Here is a 22240-nt window from a genome sequence, read left to right as displayed (position 1 = left end):
CAAAAATACATAAAAATATTTGAACTGGAAGACATACTGAGTTGAATACAAAACAGAAGATGACTTTCATAAATGAAATTAGGGAAATTACAAAGAAAATATGATTAGGGAAAAAAAAGGGAAGAAAAAGCTCTCCTAAGTTTTACCTATTGCATATATTTCTTGATTCACAAGTTGGTGGATTGAAATGCCATCAAAATGCCAAAGCAATGGCGAGTTTGAAAACAAAAGCTCATTAGCTATGTTCTGCATTGAAGGTCTTGATGTTGGGTTGGGATGCAAGCATGCTAATGCTAATGTTACAACAAGTACAATATCCTGCATGTCTTTTCGAAGAAAAGGCAATTGAATACGTGAATCCAGTATATCTTTGAGCATGATCTTTGGACCAGATGGTTTTGACACATTGGAAATTAGTTCCTTAGGGTGTTCGCCCATTATTGTTTCCAAAGTCACCACACCAAAACCATAAACATCACATTTTGTTGTCACATTGATGTTATAAGCCATCTCTACAATATGTCCAAACATTAAATAGGTTACTAATGATATTTCAATAATAAATAAGGGAATAAAACTACACTTTTACCTGGAGCAATGTATCCAGGAGTGCCAGCTAATAGAGTTTGATTAGATGAATCAGAAGAAAGTAGTTTAGCTGTACCAAAATCTGATAGACAAGCCTCTAAATTTGAACTCAACAAAACATTGGTACTAGTTACATCTCGATGGACAATGGGTGGAGTGCAATGATGGTGCATATGAGTGAGAACAAGTGCAGTCCCTTTGATAATGTTTACCCTCTTACTCCAGTTCAGCTCTTGAGCTTCTTCATCAATGGCTAGGTTATAGAACAAGCTTTCCTTTTCCATATACTCATACACCAAAAACATACAGCCGTTGTGCAAACAGAAACCATAAAGCCTAATGATGTTGCAGTGGCGGATTTCTGTCAAGACCTAGACCTCATTGCTAAAACTCTTGTAAAATGATGGATTTTCAGACTCCGTATTGTGAAGCTTCTTTAGTGCAACATTTCTGCCACTAGGAAGCTGTGCTTTGTAGACACTTCCATTAGCACCTGTTCCAATGCAATACCTTATATCAAAGTCTTCTGTGGCTTTAATTATGTCTTTAAATGCAATTTTACCATCATAGTTCCAAATTGAAACGAAATCTCCATTGTTCCTTTGATTATCATCTTTGGACTCATTTTGGAATGGACACCAGAAATCTAGGCATACAAATACTATTGAAATGCATATGCCATATAAGATGGACACTGATTACCGCAAGAATAGGACTTGAGTGATCATGAGTTGCAGAATAGCAAGGGGGATTATTACCAATCAATGAGTCTTTCAGAAAATCACAAAGTTGGTGATCCGAATCAAAGGAATTGTAAGAGATGTTGAGGTAGGATACAGAATAGATTCCCACAGGTATGTTTCCAGAGAGGTTATTGTAACTAAGGTCAAGATAAGAAAGATTGCCAATTTGAGAAGGAAGGGATCCACTTATAGAATTATTACTTAGTTGCACATAATTGCAATGATTTAGAATACCAAATGGAATTGGTCCCTCAAGTCTATTGTTGGAAACATCTAGTATTGAAAGTCTAGAGAGTTGTCCAATGCAAGATGGTATAACACCAGAAATCTTGTTGTGAGAAAGGTCTAAAACTTCCAGATTGACCAAGTGCTCTAGTTCTATGGGGATGGGACCTTCGATATGGTTCGAACCAAGGGAGAGAAATTTCAATTTATCCAATTGCCCCATAGAGGGAGGGATTGAACAATTGAATGAGTTATTTGAAAGAGACAAATGCTTCAAGTTCCCTAAGTCTTTAGGAATGGGATGTTGAAGTTGGTTCGAGTCTAGGGAGAGTTCAACCAAATACTTGAGGTGCCCAAAAGTAGATGGAATAACACCACTGAGAAAGTTGTTAGAAACATTAAGTGTTATAAGTTGAGTGAGATTTGAGATTGAGGTAGGTAACCCACTTTCAAGATAGTTACAGGAAAGATCAAGGTACATAAGCTTTGTAAGAGTGCTTATTTCAGTAGGAATAATTCCCTTGAGTCTCATGCCACTCAGTTCTAGACGGATCAAATTGGGGAATGCAGTAAAATTGAAGTTCCTCAATTCAGATGGAGGGATAACAAAATAACGCCTTGTTGAAATCTCTATGACACTTGCAGCTTCATTGCACACAATACCAGTCCAGTTACAATGTTTTGAGATGTTGCGACCTTCCGTCCACCCGATATGGAGCAAGGCCCTTTGTTCCTCGTTCAAGGACGAGGAATTCCATGCTGCCACCATGGTGTTGGCACTCATAACAGTTAGGAGGACTAATAGAAACAAAGTGGCAACAAAGATATGCCTCATTAGTGTTAGTAAATTGCAACCTGAGTCTTCCATGTGTGTATCTAATTTTCACTGAGTTGTGCTGTATGCTGTACACTCAATTGTTGTCGCACATATATTTATAAGAATTTAATTTTGATGCACTGTGTCCTGTTCTATATATTTGGCGAAAAGACGAAAGTCAATGACGTGTGTGCCACTTCATTATATGGTTTATGGTTAGAGAAGTTGCTAGGTTCCTTCAGCAATCACTTATGAGAATGATTAAATAAGTAATGTCATTTTCTGTGAATTCCAAGTCTCTCTTTTGGAGATGACTTATGACTTATAGATCACGGAAATCAAATGTTGAATCAACATAGTAACTTAGAATGAACGTGTAAGTCGGGCATTGTCTAATCACATATACACCAAATCAAACTTAGCGAACGAAATAGTCACCCATTGTTTTCAAAATGGAAAAATACTTTTGTTTTGTGAAATTGAGGAAATCAAAGTTGGGAGAAATGTTAAGACCCTCTCGGTTATTAAATTATATGACTTATTTAGGGAGATTGATCAGTTAGTTAAATGAAAAGTAAGATAAGATTTGATAGTAAAAGAAGTAAAAAGAAATTTGCTTACCTTTAAAAATAACGTAAATCAGACAATTTGATCAATTTAAATAAATTTACATTGAAACCATACCCTTCAACTTGCAGATTAAAGGAATTTATATGTTTATTTGACACGTATAAAACTACTTTAAACTGCAACATATCAAATTAAATTCATATTTTTACTTTCTTTGTAATAAGAACAATGAGGGATGTCATAATTATAGGCTTAAAATTTTCAATGTTGCATTATTTTGTGACCCACTAAAACTTAAAATTTTCAATCTTAAAACATATGCTACTAAAATACAATCATATGACATGTACATGCTATTGCATCAATTGGTAGATTGAGACATCGTAAAAAGAAAAATTCATTGAAGCCGTGGAAGCTGAAAGCTCATTAGCCACATCCTGCATTGATGGTCTGGATTTTGGGTCAGGGGAGAGGCATGCCAATGCTAGCTTTACAACATGCACAACATGTTGCATATCTTTTCGAGAATTCGGAAGTGGAATCCGCGGATCCAACACATCTTTCACCAATAATTGTTGAGTAAATGGCTTTGACATAGCGGACATGAATTCTCCTGGGTGATGACCCATCATTGTTTCTAATGCCACCACTCCGAAACTATAAACATCACATTTTGTAGTCACACTCATGGTGTATGCCAATTCTACAACAAAAACAACCATAGAGAGTTATATAAATGATGATGAAGACAGTGATTTATTTGGATAATTAGAATTAGAAATTACCTGGAGCAACATATCCATAAGTGCCAACTAGAAGAGTTTGGTTAGATGAATCAGGATCAAGAAGTCTCGCTGTGCCGAAATCTGAGACACAAGCTTCTAACTCTGAATTCAGCAGAACATTGTTGCTGCTGACATCTCGATGAACAATAGGAGAAGGACAGTGATGATGCATGTGAGCAAGAGCATAAGCTGTCCCTTTGATGATATTCACCCTCTTGCTCCACTTCAACTCTTGTACTTCGATCTCGTCCGCCAAGTTACAGAACAAGCTTCCTCTTTCCAAGTATTCATACACCAAAAACATGCATCTGTTATGCAAACAATAGCCATAAAGCCTAATGATGTTGCGGTGGCGAATCTCTGTCAAGACCTCAACTTCATTGCAGAAGCTCTTGTAAAATGATGCATTTTCTGATTCTGTTTTGTGAAGCTTTTTCAATGCAATAATTTTGCCACTTGGAAGTTGCGCTTTGTAGACACTACCATAGGCGCCGGTTCCAATGCAATATCTGATATCAAAGTCCTGTGTGGCTTCAATGATGTCCTCAAATGCAATTTTACCATCATAGTTCCAAACTGAGAACAAGTCTCCATTTTTTGTGACCTTATTTTCAAGCTTGCCATGATGCCTGGCACGGAAAATGCACATTCCAATCCCAATAGAACCCAATGAAATGGTAATGCAGACCATGATTATGACCAAGACCAGTGATTGGCCAAAATGCTTATTATGATGGTCTTCTAATTGATCTTGTGAATCATCGCAATCATAATATCCATCAGGAAGAAAGGGATTGCAATACAGATAACAGAATGGAATAATAGACTCAAGTTCCTTTGTGTTTTTGATACTAAGATTATTGTAACGAAGGTCTAAATATGAAAGGTTTCCAATTTGAGAAGGAATGCTTCCACTTAAATTGTTATAGCTGAGATCCACATAACTAGAGTGAATAAAGATAGAAGATGGGATAACACCAGAAATAGCATTATAAGAGAGATCTAAAACTTTTAGATGCAACAAATGCTCTATTTCTCTGGGGATACAACCATGTACCTTGTTGTATCCTATGGTGAGCACTTTCAAACGGGTCAAAAGTCCTATATTTGAAGGTATAGAGCCATTAAGCAAATTTGAATGAAGGTGGAGACTTGTCAAACAGTTCAAGTACCCAATTTGCTCAGGAATTGGACCAAACAGGAAATTTGAACTCAGGTCTAATGTTAATAAATTTGTTAATTTCCCCATTTCATGAGGAATGAAACCACTAATTTTGTTTTGGGAAAGGTCCAACACCTCAAGTTGAGTTAGATTTGCCAATGTAAAAGGAACCTTACCAATTAGTAGATTGTTGGAAAGGTTCATGTGTTTGAGACTGCTAATTTGACCAAAAATCAATGGAATGCTTCCATGGAAGCTGTTGGCACTCAAGTCCAACATGACAAGTCTCTCCAAGTTGCTTAGTTCTTTTGGAATTGTACCACTAATATAATTGTTATTAGAAATGTCCAACACCACAAGTTGAGTTAGATTTTCCAATAATGTAAAAGGAACCTCACCTTCAATAGTGTTGTATGATAGGTTGAGATGCTGTAGCTTCTTGAGACCACTTAGTTCAGGGAATTCAAATAACCCCATTTCACTGAGATCGAGATGCACTAGATTCGAAAACACTGAAAAGTTTAGTTTCAAATAGCTGAACTGGTAGGTGTAATTACTTAGAGTTGGAGGGGAAAACTTTGTTATGCTTCCAGCTTTGTTGCACTTGATTCCCGGCCAGTTGCAACGGTTGGAGATATTATTATGTTGGTTACTCCACAACTCTTTACTAATTGAAAACAAAGCATTGGCTTCTTGATCTAAGGGTGACAATTTGTAATTTCCAGCACTTGTGGTGATGCCAACTAAAAACACAAATGATACGAATATCAAAATAATGCAAGTGGATGATATAGCCATGGAAGCTACAGTGTGTGATGAAATAATGATCAGAGTATGAATTTTTCACTTGTTCCACAACTTAAAGCCTCAGGGAAAGTGGAACAAGGCTTTAAGCTTTCTTCAGCGATCAATAATTAAGAGACTTACTAGTAGTTCATGTCATTTTCTACAAGTTCAAAGTCTTTCTTTTGGAGATGACCTATGACTTATAGGACACGGAAATCATAGGTAGAATGGAGTTATCTCTATCAATAAAATGATTTCTTATTCTTAATAAAATTCTACTATCATGAAAAATAAAATTATAAAGAAGTAAAATAAATTTATCACACTCACACCAATCACAGAACTCCCTAGTGATTGATCTTGTCATTTTTTAACAAGACTTGATAAATGTTATAAAATATTAGTCTCTCACGAGAATAATAGTAAAAGGGATGAGTTATAAAATCAACAATGTAAAACATTGTATGTTAATATTTAAAATAAGAGAATGAAAAAAAATGTTATATCAAATTTTTAACAAAGATACTTAAAAAATAATATTTCACATTTAAAAAAATATTAGAAATTGTAATGGCTAACTTTGTGCGCACACAAAAAATAGTTACTTGCATAAAATACATATTAAAATATAAAATATACATTGAGAATAAAACAACACAAGTATTTATACGCAATTATATAATAACTGATTTTTTTGTATATATAGCATTTTTAGCAAGAATAATCTTTGATATTATATAAATAACTAGAGTCTTAAAACTTTAATAAATTTACAATATATATTTTTATGTGATTAAACTTTCATTATTTCACAAAATAATTTTCTCTTCATATTTATAATTATGTATTCAAAATTATTTTATAATATTTATTAATGGCTGCTATTATTTATTTTAGTAGGTGGGTCTCATTCTAGTATTATTAATTTGTGGATTAAAATCAGTAAAAATATTAGTAGAGCAGTTTGCTAAATTCTTTCATGAATTACTTAAGATTATGACTCTCACAATGCCCTTTTTTTCAAGTTCTTCGTTGACGACTTACAAGTTACGGGTCAATGAAACCAAGAGTTGATTCAAGTTCTCACTACATCAAGCTATTAATAACTTGGCGGTCCTGAACTTTAGCTCCATTTTGAAGAAAATTAATAATGTCCAAGTGAAATAACAAATAAAGTCTGAGATAGCTGAAACGTGAAATCAATTTCTAGTTTGTAATATACTAATATTCATTTTTATCTTCCATGACCTTGAATTAATTCTTTCACTTTTTTTGAAACATATATTGACTTTTATATGTCACTCATCCTTGTTCATATCTAATATATTCATTATATGTACACTTTTTTGGTTTTGATTGTGACCTTTTATAAAAAATTACAAAAAATTTAGATGTTCCAATGATTTTAGCCATTAATCTCAATTATGTATATATTTTATAATAAAGATTAATGACTAAAGGAACTTAAACACCAACATTTTTTTATACATGTTCTAACCTTCCTAGAAATTAATTATCCTCGAAGACTTAGTACACACCTTGTTGGAAACGGCAGTATGACTTGTGACAGTAACAGATGGATAAGGAAATTCACCAAAAACAACTAAGCTTGAACATATACATGCTTTTTGATATTGAGACTTAGTTGCTGTGGAACTGAACTAGTTTCCATGGCTATATACACTTCAATTTTGATGGTATTAATCCAACTTCTCTTGTGTGCCTCCAGCAATTCCTATACCATTTTACCACCTGGAACTCAAAGAAATGCAACATCCAAAGTGTCACCCTTAGATAAAGAAGCCTATGCTTTGTTTTCTCTTCACTGGTGGAGTATCCAATACAATATCTCAAACCGCTGCAACAATTGGCCTGGTGTTGAGTGCAATAACAATGGAAGCATTACAAAGCTTTCACCTCCAAAAGATTCCACCTATACCTTTAAAAGAGACCTGTATATTAGGGACATTGATTTCTCAGTCTTTTCAAATCTTGTCCACCTTGATCTCAGTCAAATGGATCTATATGAACTCCCTTTGGGACTAAGTAGTCTCAAGAAGCTAACATTACTCAACATATCCTCCAACAATCTTCAAGATGAAATCCCTTTCTCATTAGCAAATTTCCCTCAACTTATGGTGTTTGATGTCTCTAACAACCTTTTTACTGGTCAGATTCCACATGAAATTGGCATGTTGGAGAATCTTGTCACATTGGACTTGAGTTTCAACATGTTCAGTGGAACCATTCCGTTGAGTTTGAGTCATGTGACTAGTCTCAACCACTTGAGGATATCCAATAACCAACTAGATGGTGAGCTTCCTTCAACGATTCTAAGTCTTTTTCAGTTGAAGACTGTTGACCTTTCTCGCAATCGTTTTCTTGGTAAGCTCCCTACAACATTTGTAAATAATTCCCAGTTAAGGAATCTAAACCTTTCTGACAATCGAATAGGCGGTTATATCCCTTGTGAAATAGGGAAGTTAGATAATCTGGTGGTTTTAGACCTGAGTTTGAATCAGCTAGCAGGTCCAATTCCTGATCAAATAGGGTGTCTAAAAAATTTGACAAGTCTCCACCTTGATTCAAATTGGATTAATGGTTCTATACCTTCAAGTATAGGACTTTTAACCCATTTGAAAGAGTTGACACTTGGATTCAACCATATAGATGGGTTGATTCCTGCAGAATTAGAGCATTTGGTCCATCTGAAAGTTTTGGATATTTCAAACAATGCAATTTTTGGTAGTATACCAAAATGGATATCTGCATTAACACAATTAACAGATATAAGGCTTCAGGGGAACCAGCTTTGTGGTGTTATCCCATATGGTATCCTTATTCATAGTATTCATGTGGATCTTAGCCGCAACCATTTAAATGGAAGCATTCCTTCTCAAATTGGCTATAATCTTTCATATCTAGACCTTAATCACAATAACTTGAGTGGCAAGAAACCCAAGGAGCTTGAGTCTATTCGATTCTACTATCTATATTGCAATCCCTTTCTTGATGATGGATATTATGACTGCAGCGATTCACAAGATCAAAGAGATTCTGGCCATCATAATCACCATTTCAGTCCATCATCCATAGTTTTGGTTTTGATAATTGTGGCCAGCGTTCTCATTTCTTTTAGCTCCATAGGGATTGGAATTTGTGTTCTCCGTGCCAGGTATCGTCGCAAACACAAAAATAAGGCAGCAAAGCATGGAGATTTATTCTCCATTTGGAACTATGATGGTAAAATTGCATTTGAGGACATCATTGAAGCCACACAGGACTTTGATATCAGATACTGCATTGGAACCGGTGCTTATGGTAGTGTCTACAAAGCGAAACTTCCAAGTGGCAAAACTGTTGCATTGAAGAAGCTTCACAAAACAGAATCAGAAAATCCATCCTATTACAAGAGCTTCTGCAATGAAGTTGAAGTCTTGACAGAGATTCGCCACCGGAACATCATTAGGCTTTATGGCTATTGCTTGCATAACAGATGCATGTTTTTGGTGTATGAATACTTGGAAAGAGGAAGCTTGTTCTGTAACTTGGCCGATGAGATTGAAGCTCAAGAGTTGAATTGGAGGAAGAGGGTGAACATCATTAAAGGGACAGCATATGCTCTTGCTCACATGCATCATCATTGTACTCCTCCTATTGTTCATCGAGATGTCAGCAGCAACAATATTTTGCTCAATTCAGAGTTAGAAGTTTGTGTATCAGATTTTGGCACTGCAAGACTTCTTGATCCTGATTCATCTAATCAAACTCTTCTAGTTGGCACCTATGGATATGTTGCTCCAGGTATTTTTTAGTTTTATACACACTATTTTGTCACAAAATTTATTGCATTAACCTATGTACTTGTTTGGTTTCATTGTTGTAGAATTGGCATACACCATGTGTGTGACTACAAAGTGTGATGTTTACAGTTTTGGAGTGGTGGCTTTAGAAACAATGATGGGGCATCATCCAGGAGAATTCATTTCCACTCTGACAAAGCCATCTACTCAACAATTATTGGTGAAAGATGTGTTGGATCCACGGATTCCACTTCCGAAATCTCGGAAAGATATGCAAGATGTTGTGCATGTTGTAAAGCTAGCATTAGCATGCCTCTCCTCTGATCCAAAATCCAGACCATCAATGCAAGTTGTGGCCAATGAGTTTTTGGTTTCTAAGGCACCAATACATGTCTCTTTCTCTGATGTCTCAATGTACCAATTGATGAATCAAGAAGTATATGTCATAGATAAAAATTAGGACAAGCTATTATTGTATTCTCTAAATTGAGATGAATTAGGTGCAGGTAGTTTTGCATGAAAATTCAGTTCCTGCTCACCCTTTTTTGATCCTTCTGATGGATATATAATCATAGAAAATATACTTTAAAGTGGCGGTTTGTAGAGAGTACTATTTCAAAGATAGTTAATTCAGTTAAAACAGATCCCATTTAGTCATAACAAAATTTGTTTGTAACATCTCTTTTTGCTTGGATCATAAGCGTTAATCTATGTAAGGCTCTTCTTGTGCAATGTATACATAGATCACTATCCAAACCAACCAAATAGAAGGTAACATCCCCTTTGAAATAGTTCATTTAGTTAATCTGAAATCCTTAGATCTTTGTTTTAATAAGAATTTTGGTAATATACCAGAAGAGATGTTTGCATTAACACAATTAACTGACATAAGACTTCAGAGGAATCAAGTTAGTGGTCTTCTCCCATCTGATATTCTTGTACACTCTAGTTTTGTGGACCTTAGCCACAACAAATTATATGGAAGGATTCCTTCTCAAATTGGCAATACTCTTTCATTTCTAGACCTAAGTTAATCTAATATATTATTTATATGTGACACTATGACAGTAAAAGATGGATAAGGAAATTTCCTAAAAACAATTGCTAATGTTCATCAAAGCGGTATGTAAAATCTCTCCAATAGTTAATGTATCACTTGTCTAAATTGAAAAAGTACAAAGACCGCAAAAGAGTTTTACATGTGCCCCACCATGTACGTGTATTGACAAGAGGATAATGCAGTGGTGTGATATCTACTTCGATGGGCTTGAGAAAATTTGTGCCTTTGATTTTCTTTGCTAAAGGTAGAAATTGCAATCCAATTACATTTTTTTATTTTTCTTAAAAAGATTTAAAATTATATCCAACATTTTTATTTAAAAAAATATATATAAATAGACAATGAGAATACTAAATAATATGAACTATAGATATGTTTGATGTTCAATTCAATAGGTATACAAATAATTATATTCATTATTTTTAATTGGATAGTTATTTTTTTTATTCGATTTATTCATACACATTTAACAATGGCTGAATGTTCAATTCATTAGGTATGCAAATAATTATCCTAATGTTAAGGTTTAGGAAATAATTTGAGGTGAAGTATTTTTTTACTTTATTAGATCAATTTTAGAACCTATTATTTACATTATTTATAAAAGTTATTGTCTATATAACAAAATTCTTTTAAAAAATAAAAAATAGACTCTTCGAGTTACGTTTTTTAAAAATTGGAATTGACTCCTTGGATTTTTGTTTTTGAAAATTAAAAAAATAATATTTTTTAAATTAAAGTCGGACCTTCTAATTTTCATTTTTAAAAATAAATTTTATTAGTGTGAGCGTGCTAGACACGCTCCAATTTTCCATTAACCAAAATGTATTATGTGCTCTTTTATAAATACCTTCTTTTTCATGTTTCTTTTTTTTTTATTTGTGTTTTCTCTTCATCATCATTTTTTTATTATTGTTGTTACTGCGATTTTTTCTTTCTTTTTTTCCTTCTCATCTTAATAATTTTGCAGCATTATGTATTTTTTTGTTGTGTTTATTCTTATTAAAAGAGTAAAACAAGAAAAATTATGAGAATGTGAAACAAGGAGAAGATGAATAAGAAAAAGATGATGATAATGATGATGAAGAGGAAAAGGAGGAGGAGTTTTGAATTATTCGGAACTCATCAGAAAACAACATCAAAACTTTTTTATTGTGACACAGAAGTTTCTGAATTTTGATACCAAAATTTTTTAATCGTGACACAAATTCGAGAAGGAGGAGGAGGAGTTTTAAATTTTGTAAAATTTATCAAAAAAATAACCATCGATATTTTTTAACCGTGACACAAAATTTCTTAACTGTGACTTAGAAATTTGTTAATAATGTCATTTTCAACTAAATGATGTACCTTATTTATCATTGAACTAGTTGGATGATATTGAATTCATATACAAGAGGTTTGATCATTTTTTTATTATTTACAACAAATTAATGTATTTTTTATTTTAAAATATATTTGAATGTATTTTATTAGTTGAATGAGTTAAGTTTTTGGACTTATAATTTTTTAAAGATTTTTTATGTCATTTATCCAAAATTTCGGTGTCATTTCTAATTAAATAATGTGTTTTGCTATTACCGAATTGATTGTGTAGCATTAAAAAAGAGGAAAAAATTTTTTGAGTTATATAGAATTTAATAAAAAATAACACTAAAATTTGTTAGTCAGACTAAGTTTCCTAGCTTTTCCACAAAACACCAATTAACGTGGAAAGTGAGAGAGAAAAGTACAAAGAACCTGGATTTATTTTCTATGTACTCAACTATCTTTTTTTCCCCTTCATATCCATTGAGTTTAAGCCATGTGCATATGCAAGAGAGAAAGTGTGAGATTGAGAACATGGAAGAAAGTAAAGGAAGAGTATGTGTGACTGGAGGCACAGGGTTTATAGGTTCATGGATCATCAACAACCTCCTTCAACATGGTTACTCTGTTAATACCACTGTCAGATCCAACCCAGGTACAAAGTAGAACAAAATTTCCTCTATGCTATCTTCTTTCAATATTTCTTATGTGTTTCTGATGATCTAATTAGTGGTATTAAACTCTTAATTACTACAAACTAACTACATAGGATCTGATATCTGAATTGGAAGCCTTCAAGTATTTTAAGAATATTTACTTGTTTTGTGAACTTAATTTTACTATACAATTTTGAATCGAAAGCCTATGATCATTATTCTTTGCCAAAACATTCTTTTTCTGTTTTGAATATTTCATAAATTAAAAAGTAAAAACAATAATTTTTTTTATTTTCTATGTTTTCTTTTATAAAATTCCAAAAATAGAATTTACTATTATTGAAAATAAAAGCTAAATAGACCTTTGTTGATTATCAGAATTCTTATTATAACTAAAGGTATTTAGCAAGGACTATTATTTTCAATTTATTTATCTCACTTTGAACTAAAATATTAACTTTGCTTATCTTTTAAACAATAAAGCAGAACACAAGAGAGACATTAGCTTTCTTACTAATTTGCCTGGAGCATCACAAAATCTTCAAATTCTGAGTGCTGATCTCAGCAATCCAGAAAGTTTCGGTGCAGCCATTGAAGGGTGCATTGGAGTTTTCCATGTTGCAAGCCCAATGGAATTTGAATTAAAAGAACCTGAAGAAGTTATGATAAAAAGAACCACTGATGGAGCAGTAGGAATTCTCAAGGCATGTCTCAATTCCAAAACTCTGAAGAGAGTAATCTATACTTCAAGTTCCTCTGCTGTTTTGTACCATAACAGTGGCAAAGATGATAATGAAGAAGTTGTGTTGGATGAGAGTTTTTGGAATGATGTGGATTACCTTAGAGCATCAAAGATGAATGGTTGGTTGTATTATGTTTCTAAGACACTCACAGAAAAAATTATTAATTGACTATTCTTATGATTAACATTTTGCTTATTTCAACCCTTTAATTTTAACACTTAGCTTGAAATATCAGAAAAATTTTATTCAAAAGTTAATACATGTTTATTTGTTATTAAATTTGATATTTTATAGATATTAAATAATACTCTATGTTTTGAGTGTTTTGAAAGATTTTAATTAGAAGACAATAGTTAACGAAGATGACATTAGCTGCAAATGCATCTTACTCATATCTCAGTTAGTAGAAGTGATACTAACCTCACATGTTAGCCATACATTAGATTTATTAATTTGTTCTTACATACTAATAAAAAGGGTTATTTATAGAAGTGGAACCACCTAGTATGTAATACTAAATTCTAAACTAGAATTCTCTTTTTTTATGGATATTGAATTTATGATTTATTTTTATATAATTTATATTCTTTCATGTGAATTATATATATATTATTATTCATTGAGTTACAAAATTTATTCTCTCATATTTTTATATTTTTCAGATATAGATATAAATTAGAGTTCTAATCATTTTGTCACTCAGTAGAGATTATTTTTTATTAAACTCTTAACTTTCAAAGATGATGTAATTTGTATTGTATCTTTGAATTTCTTAGTTCTATTTTATGCTCCATATATCAGTAATATAAAATAAATTATATTTGAAATGATGCATTTTGAAAAGAATTATTATTTACTAAGCTATATATGGTTGATAGACTTACTAGAAAATTTTGTTCCTAAGCGCGGGTTACTATCTAAATTGGAATGTGACAAAGTTAATTAGTATCAGATTTTAGATTTTTTTGTGTTGTATGGAGCAAATATTTTTTTTTGTGAGATGACGATTGTGCAAATAATTATTGGCTCATTTTCATGAGCGTGATACTACCAAAAGCCTATAGGAAGTGAAACTCAAATCTGCCGTTGATAAATTTTTTTTCCCTTCTCTAAATCTTTGTCCAATCATTTTCCTATTCCTTAGATGAAACATGCTACCTAAATTACGTGATGGATTCATTCATACTCCTAATATTACAACATATAATAAGATTAATCATTAAAATATTGTTTTTATTGTTAATGTTTGGAATAAGTCTTATTTATTATATCCTTAACATTTAAATTATTTTTTTTGTATCTCTAACGTTTGTAAAAATAATTTAATATTATTCAATCATCAATTATATATTATGAACTTTAGTTGGAGTTCTGAACATCTCTTAATTTCTTGAAGTTAGAATACAAATACTAGAGACAGAATTGATATTCACTCTGGATAATAATTCATCAAAAATTAAAATTAATCTTAATAATATTTACATAATTCACTTTTTAAGGATATAAACATAAATAGTGGGTATAATATATATTAAAATTGAACACATCTAAGTGAGACCTAATTAAGAATAAATACAATCAAATGAGAATAATTAAAAAATACAATCTAATCTATTAATATAATTGAATTTAAGATAACATTGATTATTGAATCACTTTTATAAATATTATGTTAAGAATATAAATAAAACGATTTAAATGTTAAAAATACAAATAGAACTTATCTCAAATATTAGAGATAAAAACGATAATTTACTCTAAAATTAACCCTTTTAAATTACAAAAATTTAAGAGACAAAGAATAACTACTAGACTGATAAGGAAAGTACTCCAACAAAGAGGAGCCCCATGAGAATATAACTCAGACAGATATAATTTTAGAAGAAATATAAGAAAATTTAATATGGAGCCATTTAGATAAAGATGTCAAAAATATTTGTTTTTAAAGATATTTTTACGACAGAGAAAAAAAAGGCTAGAATTTAGGATTTTTAAAATTGATATATATAATAAGAGTATTTAGTCATTTTATATAATAGGAGTATTGTAATAATTTTTTATAAAAAAATAATATTAATTTAGATCAATTTAAAATTTGATTCATTATTTTTTGGTCAAATTAATTTGTCTGATCTAATTTTGACAAAAATAACACAATTTAAGTAATTATATGTGTTAAATTTAAATTATTAAAAAATATTTTAAAAAAATATTTTATGTGTCTTTATCAGAGCATTTCCAATCTAGTAAGATAAACTAAGGCTATTACAATTTATTTTATTTTATCGGATAGTTTTTCAATAATAACAAGCATTCGTTCAAGTTGAAAATTATAACAGATTATTAATATTATTATGCATTTGTAGATTTTTTTAAAATTTTCGTGATTTTGTTTGAATAAAATAAATATTTAGATATTATAATCGAAAAGTCTAATTAAAGATTAAATAATAATTGCCTTTAAAGTAAACTTCTTTCTTTTACATTATTTACAATAGCATAAGTGGTTTCATTCCTCTTGAAACAGGAACATCAACAATTTATTAACCGTAAACCTCGGTTCAAATTTCTTGGCCGGTCCAATTCCTGAGCAACTAGAAATTAATTAGAATATTATGATACTATTATTATTTACACTAATAAAAAATTTATTTAATCTGATCAAATAGAGAAATGTGATCAGATAAATATTATATTTAGTAATTATCTTTAAAATTTAACTTTTTTACTTTTCCCAATCATATCTCTCCTTTTAATTTTTTTTTATGAAAAGTTCATAAGAAAACATAAAAAAATTATAATTTTATTTTATTTTATTTAGGTAATTTTTAAATGAACTAGCTTCTTCTTAGTTTTATTAGTCCAAATTTATTATATATTCATACATAATACATTTATACTCTTTTGTTGTTATTATTATTATTATTACACGTTACTTGCTATTGATATATTACAACGCATTATACATACGTAAACTACATGTGTATATTTTTTATGTCTGATATAATAATATATATAAAATTAATGATTAATAATATAATACACATATTATTACACATACTAATAATTAAAAAAAGTTGTGGTGGACCATCAGGCCCCATAGATTTACGGGTAGAGAAAAATTAAAATTTCATGCAAAATAAAAAAAAGTAAATTAAATATGTAATTTTCTTTAAATATAAAATTATTAGACTTAACATAAATTTTGTAAAATTGATTAATTTATTAAAAATTATAACATCAAAAAATTTTAAAAATATTAAATCAAGATTCTAATCGGATCCGCACTGTTTATATTAGTATATTGTGTGCGGTATTAATGTTACCCATAATTATAATAACTTTAATTGTTTGATTAAATTAATAAAAATATTCGGAGTATCAGAATTTATTTTTTTGTTATTATTTTTAATTATTAATTTAATTTTTTTATTTAATAATTTAATAATTTAATAACATATTTTTAATTAGTTCATATTTTTAAATATTAATGAGTGATCATGATCTAAATCAATAAATTCTACTAAATTTCTAGTATTTTTTTTAAATTACTAAAAGCTAAACAAATATATGAAGGTAGTGTTTCTTAAATTAGTAAATTGATGAAAATCCTGTTCAAAATATTAAGTTTACGTAATGATGCTTTTCTTAGGATTAAGTAGGATTTTCGATTCCAACTTTTTTATTTATAAATTTGTCTCTAAAATTTAATTTAATTTTAAAATTATTTTTTGAACTAAAATATATTTTTTCAAAATTTTTATTTTTTATTTTATTTTTTTCCATCACAAAAATAAAAGCAGAAGCAACTAGAAACGGATAAATAAGACAAGAAGTAGAAGTAGAAGCAATACACATAGATAATGAAAATAGATAAATAAGACAACCAGAAAATAAATAAGATAATACACATTGAGGACCAGAAGAAACAGAAGACAACAAAGCAGTGTCTTATCTTCTTCTCCAACAAAAGAAACAAAAGCGATAAACAACTAGAAACATCAACAACAACAATAGAATCGGAAAAAAATAGAAGTAGAATCATGAAAACATAATTGAATTAGAATCAACAACAATAATAGAATTATAATCAGAAATAATGTAATTAACAAAATCAATAAATAAAAAAATTCAACAATATAATTTTTTTGAAGTACAGTGGCAAGGACGTGAAACACAGCAGTGGTGACGAGGAGCAACGGCGACTGGCGAGGAACAATGATGACCGGTGACTGAGCGAGGAGGAGGAGCAAAAACGGTGAGTGGCGCACAACGTCCACCCTCGCGGATCTGCTGGCGTCGACGTCGAGCGAAGAAGAGGAGTAGCGACAAGATCTATAGCAGCGAGATCCAGCAGCGAAGATGCGTACGACGAGGATCAACGGCGAGCGGCGAGGAGTAGCACCCCAACGTGATTCCCTTCTCACTTTTCCTTTAACCTTTTTTTATATTTTTTTTAGTTAGGAATAATTTAGTAATAAAAATTAAATTTTTAGTAAAAATGACGATTTTAAAATTAAGATAAATCTTAGGGACGATTTTGTAAACAAAAAAAGTTAGAAACGAAAAAAATTTTAAACCCCTAACCATTTTCTTATTTGTTGGATTGATAGCGAGGTCTACATGATGGAAAAAAAACGCATGTATTGACGTAAGTTAAAAATATAAAAAATATGTAGTGTAAATGTATTTAATTGTTAATTCTAATTTTAAATTTTTAAATTTAAAATTAAATAATTAATTAATAATTTAATGTTTAATTTTAATTTTTTAATCTATTATTTATATATATTGTTCACAATTATAAATATTTCTCCATACTTTCTAAAACCGAGGAGGAGGGATAAAATCTAAGGATTTACGGAAACAACATGTGAGTATGTGACAGCTACACTTTCTTTTCAGGGACAAATGTTTTTTAAATTTTGTCTGTTTCTATTAATTTCTTAATACTAAAAGTACAAAATATATAAAAGAGGAGGAATATAAATGCTATATATATAACATTCTACATTGAACTTTAAAAGTGTAATAATAATAATAATAATTCACTGATTACAAAATGATTCATCTGCAGAGAGTATGCACATAAGAAACTCACTACCAAAATATAATTAGTACGAAAAATATCCATTATAATCACGTATAGAGAAAATAAAAAATAAAGTGCAGCGCATGCATGCAAAACTTAGAAAGATTCCCTAGCCGTATTTGTTAGAACCAAAAGAAGCACGTACATGCCTCTGTCTAACTATATATAGATCTATAGTAATTGGCTTGAGGGCATGCAAAACTATATGAAAGTTGCTAATTTTTAAATTATTGAAAGTTTTACGTTAATAATAAGTATTATTTCTACACACATTTTCATGCCCTTCCCTCACAGATGTGGTTTTTCCTTTTGAATTTTGATACAATATAAAAATTGATTATTGTCCACTCAAATGCTTCACATCAATATATAAGATAGGATAACTTCAAATTAATTACATAAGGTCCTTAATAATTGATAGTATAGTACAATGTACTTAAAGCTGCGTTAAAACCATTATTAGCTGGCATGGTTAGAGCTTATTTCATAAAGAACCAATCTTCTTTAATTTTTTACTATATATATCTCGACACGATAATTTTGCTTTTGCTCTCTTATATCCTTCTGTGGCATTAAACCTTGACGGTAAGTTTTTTTTAACATTTGTTTACTTATTTGTTCTACTTACAATTTAAGCTTCCCTTTTTATATTTTTAGTAAGTGTTGTTTGTTTATGGTTGACATCTTGCAGCTGCAAAAACATGATGAAACAATTCAGCTTTGTGAACAGAGTTAGTATCTTCCACATCTTTGAATAAATTTGAACATAGCTATAATAGCACATACAATTTCAACATTTGATCTTCTTGAGGAATTGCAACAAGTTGGATCATATCCATCAATGACAATTCATTTTTTGGTTTTTCAAATAAACAAGGCTAATGTTCTTTTTCTATTTAAACCTAATAGATGTTTTATTTATTTTTTTTAAATGCTAAATATGCCTTAGTCTTATGCCTATTTCAACCGTGTTGCTTTTTTTTTATTATTTTTTTTTATAGCTTGTGACTTGGATCTGGACTGCTTTCTTGTTTTTGGCTTATTAGATTCATTTTTTATAATTTAGATACTATGACTAGGATGTTAGAAAATTATAATTTTTTAATTATTTAGATACAATATATATAATTAATTATAAATTTATAATCATATTAGCTATTAGTTATTTTATGTTAAGTGACTTATATAAATAATTTTAGGATAAAGTATATTTTTTGTTCTTGAAGTTTGGCAAAAGTTTTAAAAATATCCCTAAGTTTTATTTTGTTTCAATTTTGTTCCAAAAGTTTTCGATTTGCATCAAATATACTCTCAAAAGCTAAATTTTCATAAAATTTAAGACTAATCTAACAATAATGCATGAAAATTATGTTTGATTTGCTTGTGTTGAGGGTTGTTCTTATGAAATTGTTGATCAATTAGTCTTAAATTTTTTGAAAAATTAGTCGTCAGGGGTACATTTGATGCAAATCAAAAATTTTTGGGACAAAATTAAAACAAAATAAAACTTAGGAATATTTTTGAAACTTTTATCAAACTTAATTCAGGGACAAAAAATATACTTTACCCATAATTTTATTTATTGTTATAAATATTAAATTGAATAATAAATATTATTTTTTATTTAAATTTAAATAAAAATAAAACCAAATATTCTATTTTACTGTGGATTTCAAGATTTAATGAGAATCAATAACCAAATATAAATAGAGTTTTAGAATTTTTGGTCTTTGATATATACTAAAATCACTTTGTCGCATCAAAAAGTTACTATATATATAGTTTAAAATAAGGATTCGAATAATTTTAGTTAAGAAAAAAATTAAATTTTTTAAATTATATTCACAAATACGTTTTCACACTCATATATATATTTTTTTAAAATATAACATATATGATCACGAGATTAAGGAATTCAATAATTCCAACGTAGGAGTGATTCATAGGTATATTTTGGGAATTCCATTATCTTTTGTCTGCCAGGGTATGCTACTCTTAATTTGTTAAGATGCTACTTTTGTCTCAAGACCATAGTTTTTATATATGTGCTTTTGAGGTTAATAGTGTTATATTAGTAGCTAATTTTTTTTCTCTACAGATCCAATTACAGTTTTGTAAATCTATATTAATGCCAACTTCAATAAATTATTTTAAAATTGTTTTATTTATATTAAATTTTAAATTTTAAATTTTAAATTTTAAAAAATATAAAAATTTTTAAAACAAAAAAAATTAATTAATATTAACTAATTAAAAATTAGTTTCCTATATTTTCAGTGTATTTTATATTTTTCTTAAGAGCTATCATTACTTTACAACATAGTTTTTCCTTCTCATTTTTCTCTTCCAAGATCAAAAGTCTAACAATCCTTAAGCCTTAATGATGTCGCAAAAGATGGTATAAATCTCTTATCCCTATTTGTTGTTAGTAAGTTGGGAAGAATAATATTAAGATGACGACTAAGCTAATAATTTGCATATGCTTAACATGCATGCATGTGAGAGTGATTTATTAAGTTATTGTTATTATTTTAATAAGCAAAGTTGGAGAAACCAGACAACTTTGTTGCACTGGTGGACTGTAGTCGACATGAGTCCCAAAAATAGTAATAGTTTGCACTTTTAATTAATAATAATAATAAAAAAAAAGTCCCTAGATAGTAATAGTTTGCACTTTTAATTAATAATAATAATAAAAAAAAGTCCCGCTAGGGAGATAATGACTTTTTTATTGGAATCTAGAGTTCTAATACCATGTCATGATACTACTCATCTCAAAAGTTTCAACTGATAGGAAAAGATAACACTAATGGTTATATCTCTAATACTCCCTAAACTTCTATTGTACACATTGTACAAATATTCCATTGGCTCCTCATACTTTTCCTATTTATAAATATATAATAATTTATTTCTTAACTAATTTTTTTATATACTATACACATAATATTCTTGAAAAATAATACATATAGTTTTAACCATGCATCAATACATGAATTGGAAAACATTTTTAATGAACGTGGGTGGCTGAGCAAGTAAGAATTTATGGATTAAGTGAGGTGGTTCCACTCAGAAGAGTTAGAAGAAGCACGAGAGAACTTGCATGGCCAACAATGCCGATCCGATTTTTTTTAGTAAAAGTATGAGGAGTCAATGGTATAAAAGGTCTAGAGAGTCAAGCAGTTTTTGTGATTTTTAACCATCAATGATTATTTTAATGGTTAGAACAAAAATGTTGGCCTCTAACACTCCTCATATATTTAATATATATTATAAAAATAACTAATTTTTAGTCTATATTTTATAAAGAGCAATGCTAGGGGCCAGCAATATTTGTGATTGGTAGCCATCAACTAGCCATCAATGATGATTTAATGGTGTGAAATTTCATCCAATGGCTCATATTTCTCCACTGATTACATGTTGGCCAAAATATAATAAAATTATTGACTCCCTAGACTTTTCCTTATATAAAATATAATATATGAAATAAGTACACAACCAAGTGATAATCATGATGGTAATATATAAAGGTGGACGCAGCAGCTGTACTGAAAATGTGACACCATTTTTATTTTCTTCATTGATAATCATGATGGTAATAGAGGTTAGAATCTAATAAAAATATGAAAGTGATGAAAAGATAATAGTTTTAGCCGAAGGGTAAATTAGGACTCGAGCAGCAGTATCACTGAGAAGGTACATGAGAGTAGTGGAACAGAAGATTCTATATTAAGATGAGAATCTAATAAAAATATGAAAGTGATGAAAAATTTAATGTATGTAATTTATAATCTAAAGAGTAATTTTAATGGTCTCTTATCTAGTGTGGGCACTGAAAGAAGCTCTAACATTTTTCGAGATCATTTCGCTTTGTTATCTGTTTGTTTGATTCGGATTTG

The 22240-nt window shown here is 29.9% G+C and overlaps 5 protein-coding genes across 6 annotated transcripts; 2 read left to right on the top strand and 3 right to left on the bottom strand.

Moving 5' to 3' along the window:
- Positions 1-131: 131 nt before the first annotated feature.
- On the bottom strand, positions 132-2467 carry LOC107475653 (probable leucine-rich repeat receptor-like protein kinase At2g33170). Its single transcript, XM_052257591.1, has 2 exons — positions 590-2467; positions 132-512 (listed from the first exon to the last, which is right to left on the bottom strand). The coding sequence occupies exon 1, from the start codon at positions 2422-2424 to the stop codon at positions 1210-1212; it is 1215 nt and encodes a 404-aa protein (XP_052113551.1). The 5' UTR covers positions 2425-2467; the 3' UTR covers positions 132-512; positions 590-1209.
- LOC127744995 (probable leucine-rich repeat receptor-like protein kinase At1g35710) lies at positions 136-872 on the bottom strand. Its single transcript, XM_052257934.1, has 2 exons — positions 590-872; positions 136-512 (listed from the first exon to the last, which is right to left on the bottom strand). Exons 1-2 carry the CDS (start codon positions 870-872, stop codon positions 136-138), a joined length of 660 nt encoding a protein of 219 aa, XP_052113894.1.
- A 718-nt stretch (positions 2468-3185) lies between the features above and the next one.
- LOC107475652 (probable leucine-rich repeat receptor-like protein kinase At1g35710) lies at positions 3186-5815 on the bottom strand. Its single transcript, XM_016095311.3, has 2 exons — positions 3729-5815; positions 3186-3646 (listed from the first exon to the last, which is right to left on the bottom strand). The coding sequence occupies exons 1-2, from the start codon at positions 5686-5688 to the stop codon at positions 3297-3299; spliced, it is 2310 nt and encodes a 769-aa protein (XP_015950797.2). The 5' UTR covers positions 5689-5815; the 3' UTR covers positions 3186-3296.
- Positions 5816-7332: 1517 nt separating this feature from the next.
- On the top strand, positions 7333-9975 carry LOC107475651 (MDIS1-interacting receptor like kinase 2-like). Of its 2 annotated transcripts, none has more exons than XM_021136530.2 (2): positions 7333-9480; positions 9563-9975. In XM_021136530.2, exons 1-2 carry the CDS (start codon positions 7347-7349, stop codon positions 9937-9939), a joined length of 2511 nt encoding a protein of 836 aa, XP_020992189.2. In that variant the 5' UTR covers positions 7333-7346; the 3' UTR covers positions 9940-9975. The 2 variants fall into 2 exon arrangements, with proteins under 2 accessions (XP_020992189.2, XP_052113537.1); XM_052257577.1 differs by having other exon boundaries at positions 9609-9706.
- A 2311-nt stretch (positions 9976-12286) lies between these two features.
- Positions 12287-13414, top strand: LOC107475650 (vestitone reductase). Its single transcript, XM_016095309.3, has 2 exons — positions 12287-12502; positions 12990-13414. Exons 1-2 carry the CDS (start codon positions 12295-12297, stop codon positions 13412-13414), a joined length of 633 nt encoding a protein of 210 aa, XP_015950795.1. The 5' UTR covers positions 12287-12294.
- Positions 13415-22240: the final 8826 nt, after the last annotated feature.

The sequence above is a fragment of the Arachis duranensis genome, chromosome 2 (assembly GCF_000817695.3).
Source record: "Arachis duranensis cultivar V14167 chromosome 2, aradu.V14167.gnm2.J7QH, whole genome shotgun sequence".
Lineage (NCBI taxonomy): Eukaryota > Viridiplantae > Streptophyta > Magnoliopsida > Fabales > Fabaceae > Arachis > Arachis duranensis.
The sequence above is the reverse complement of the archived record's forward strand: the minus strand, read 5'-3'. Positions and strand labels throughout refer to the sequence as shown.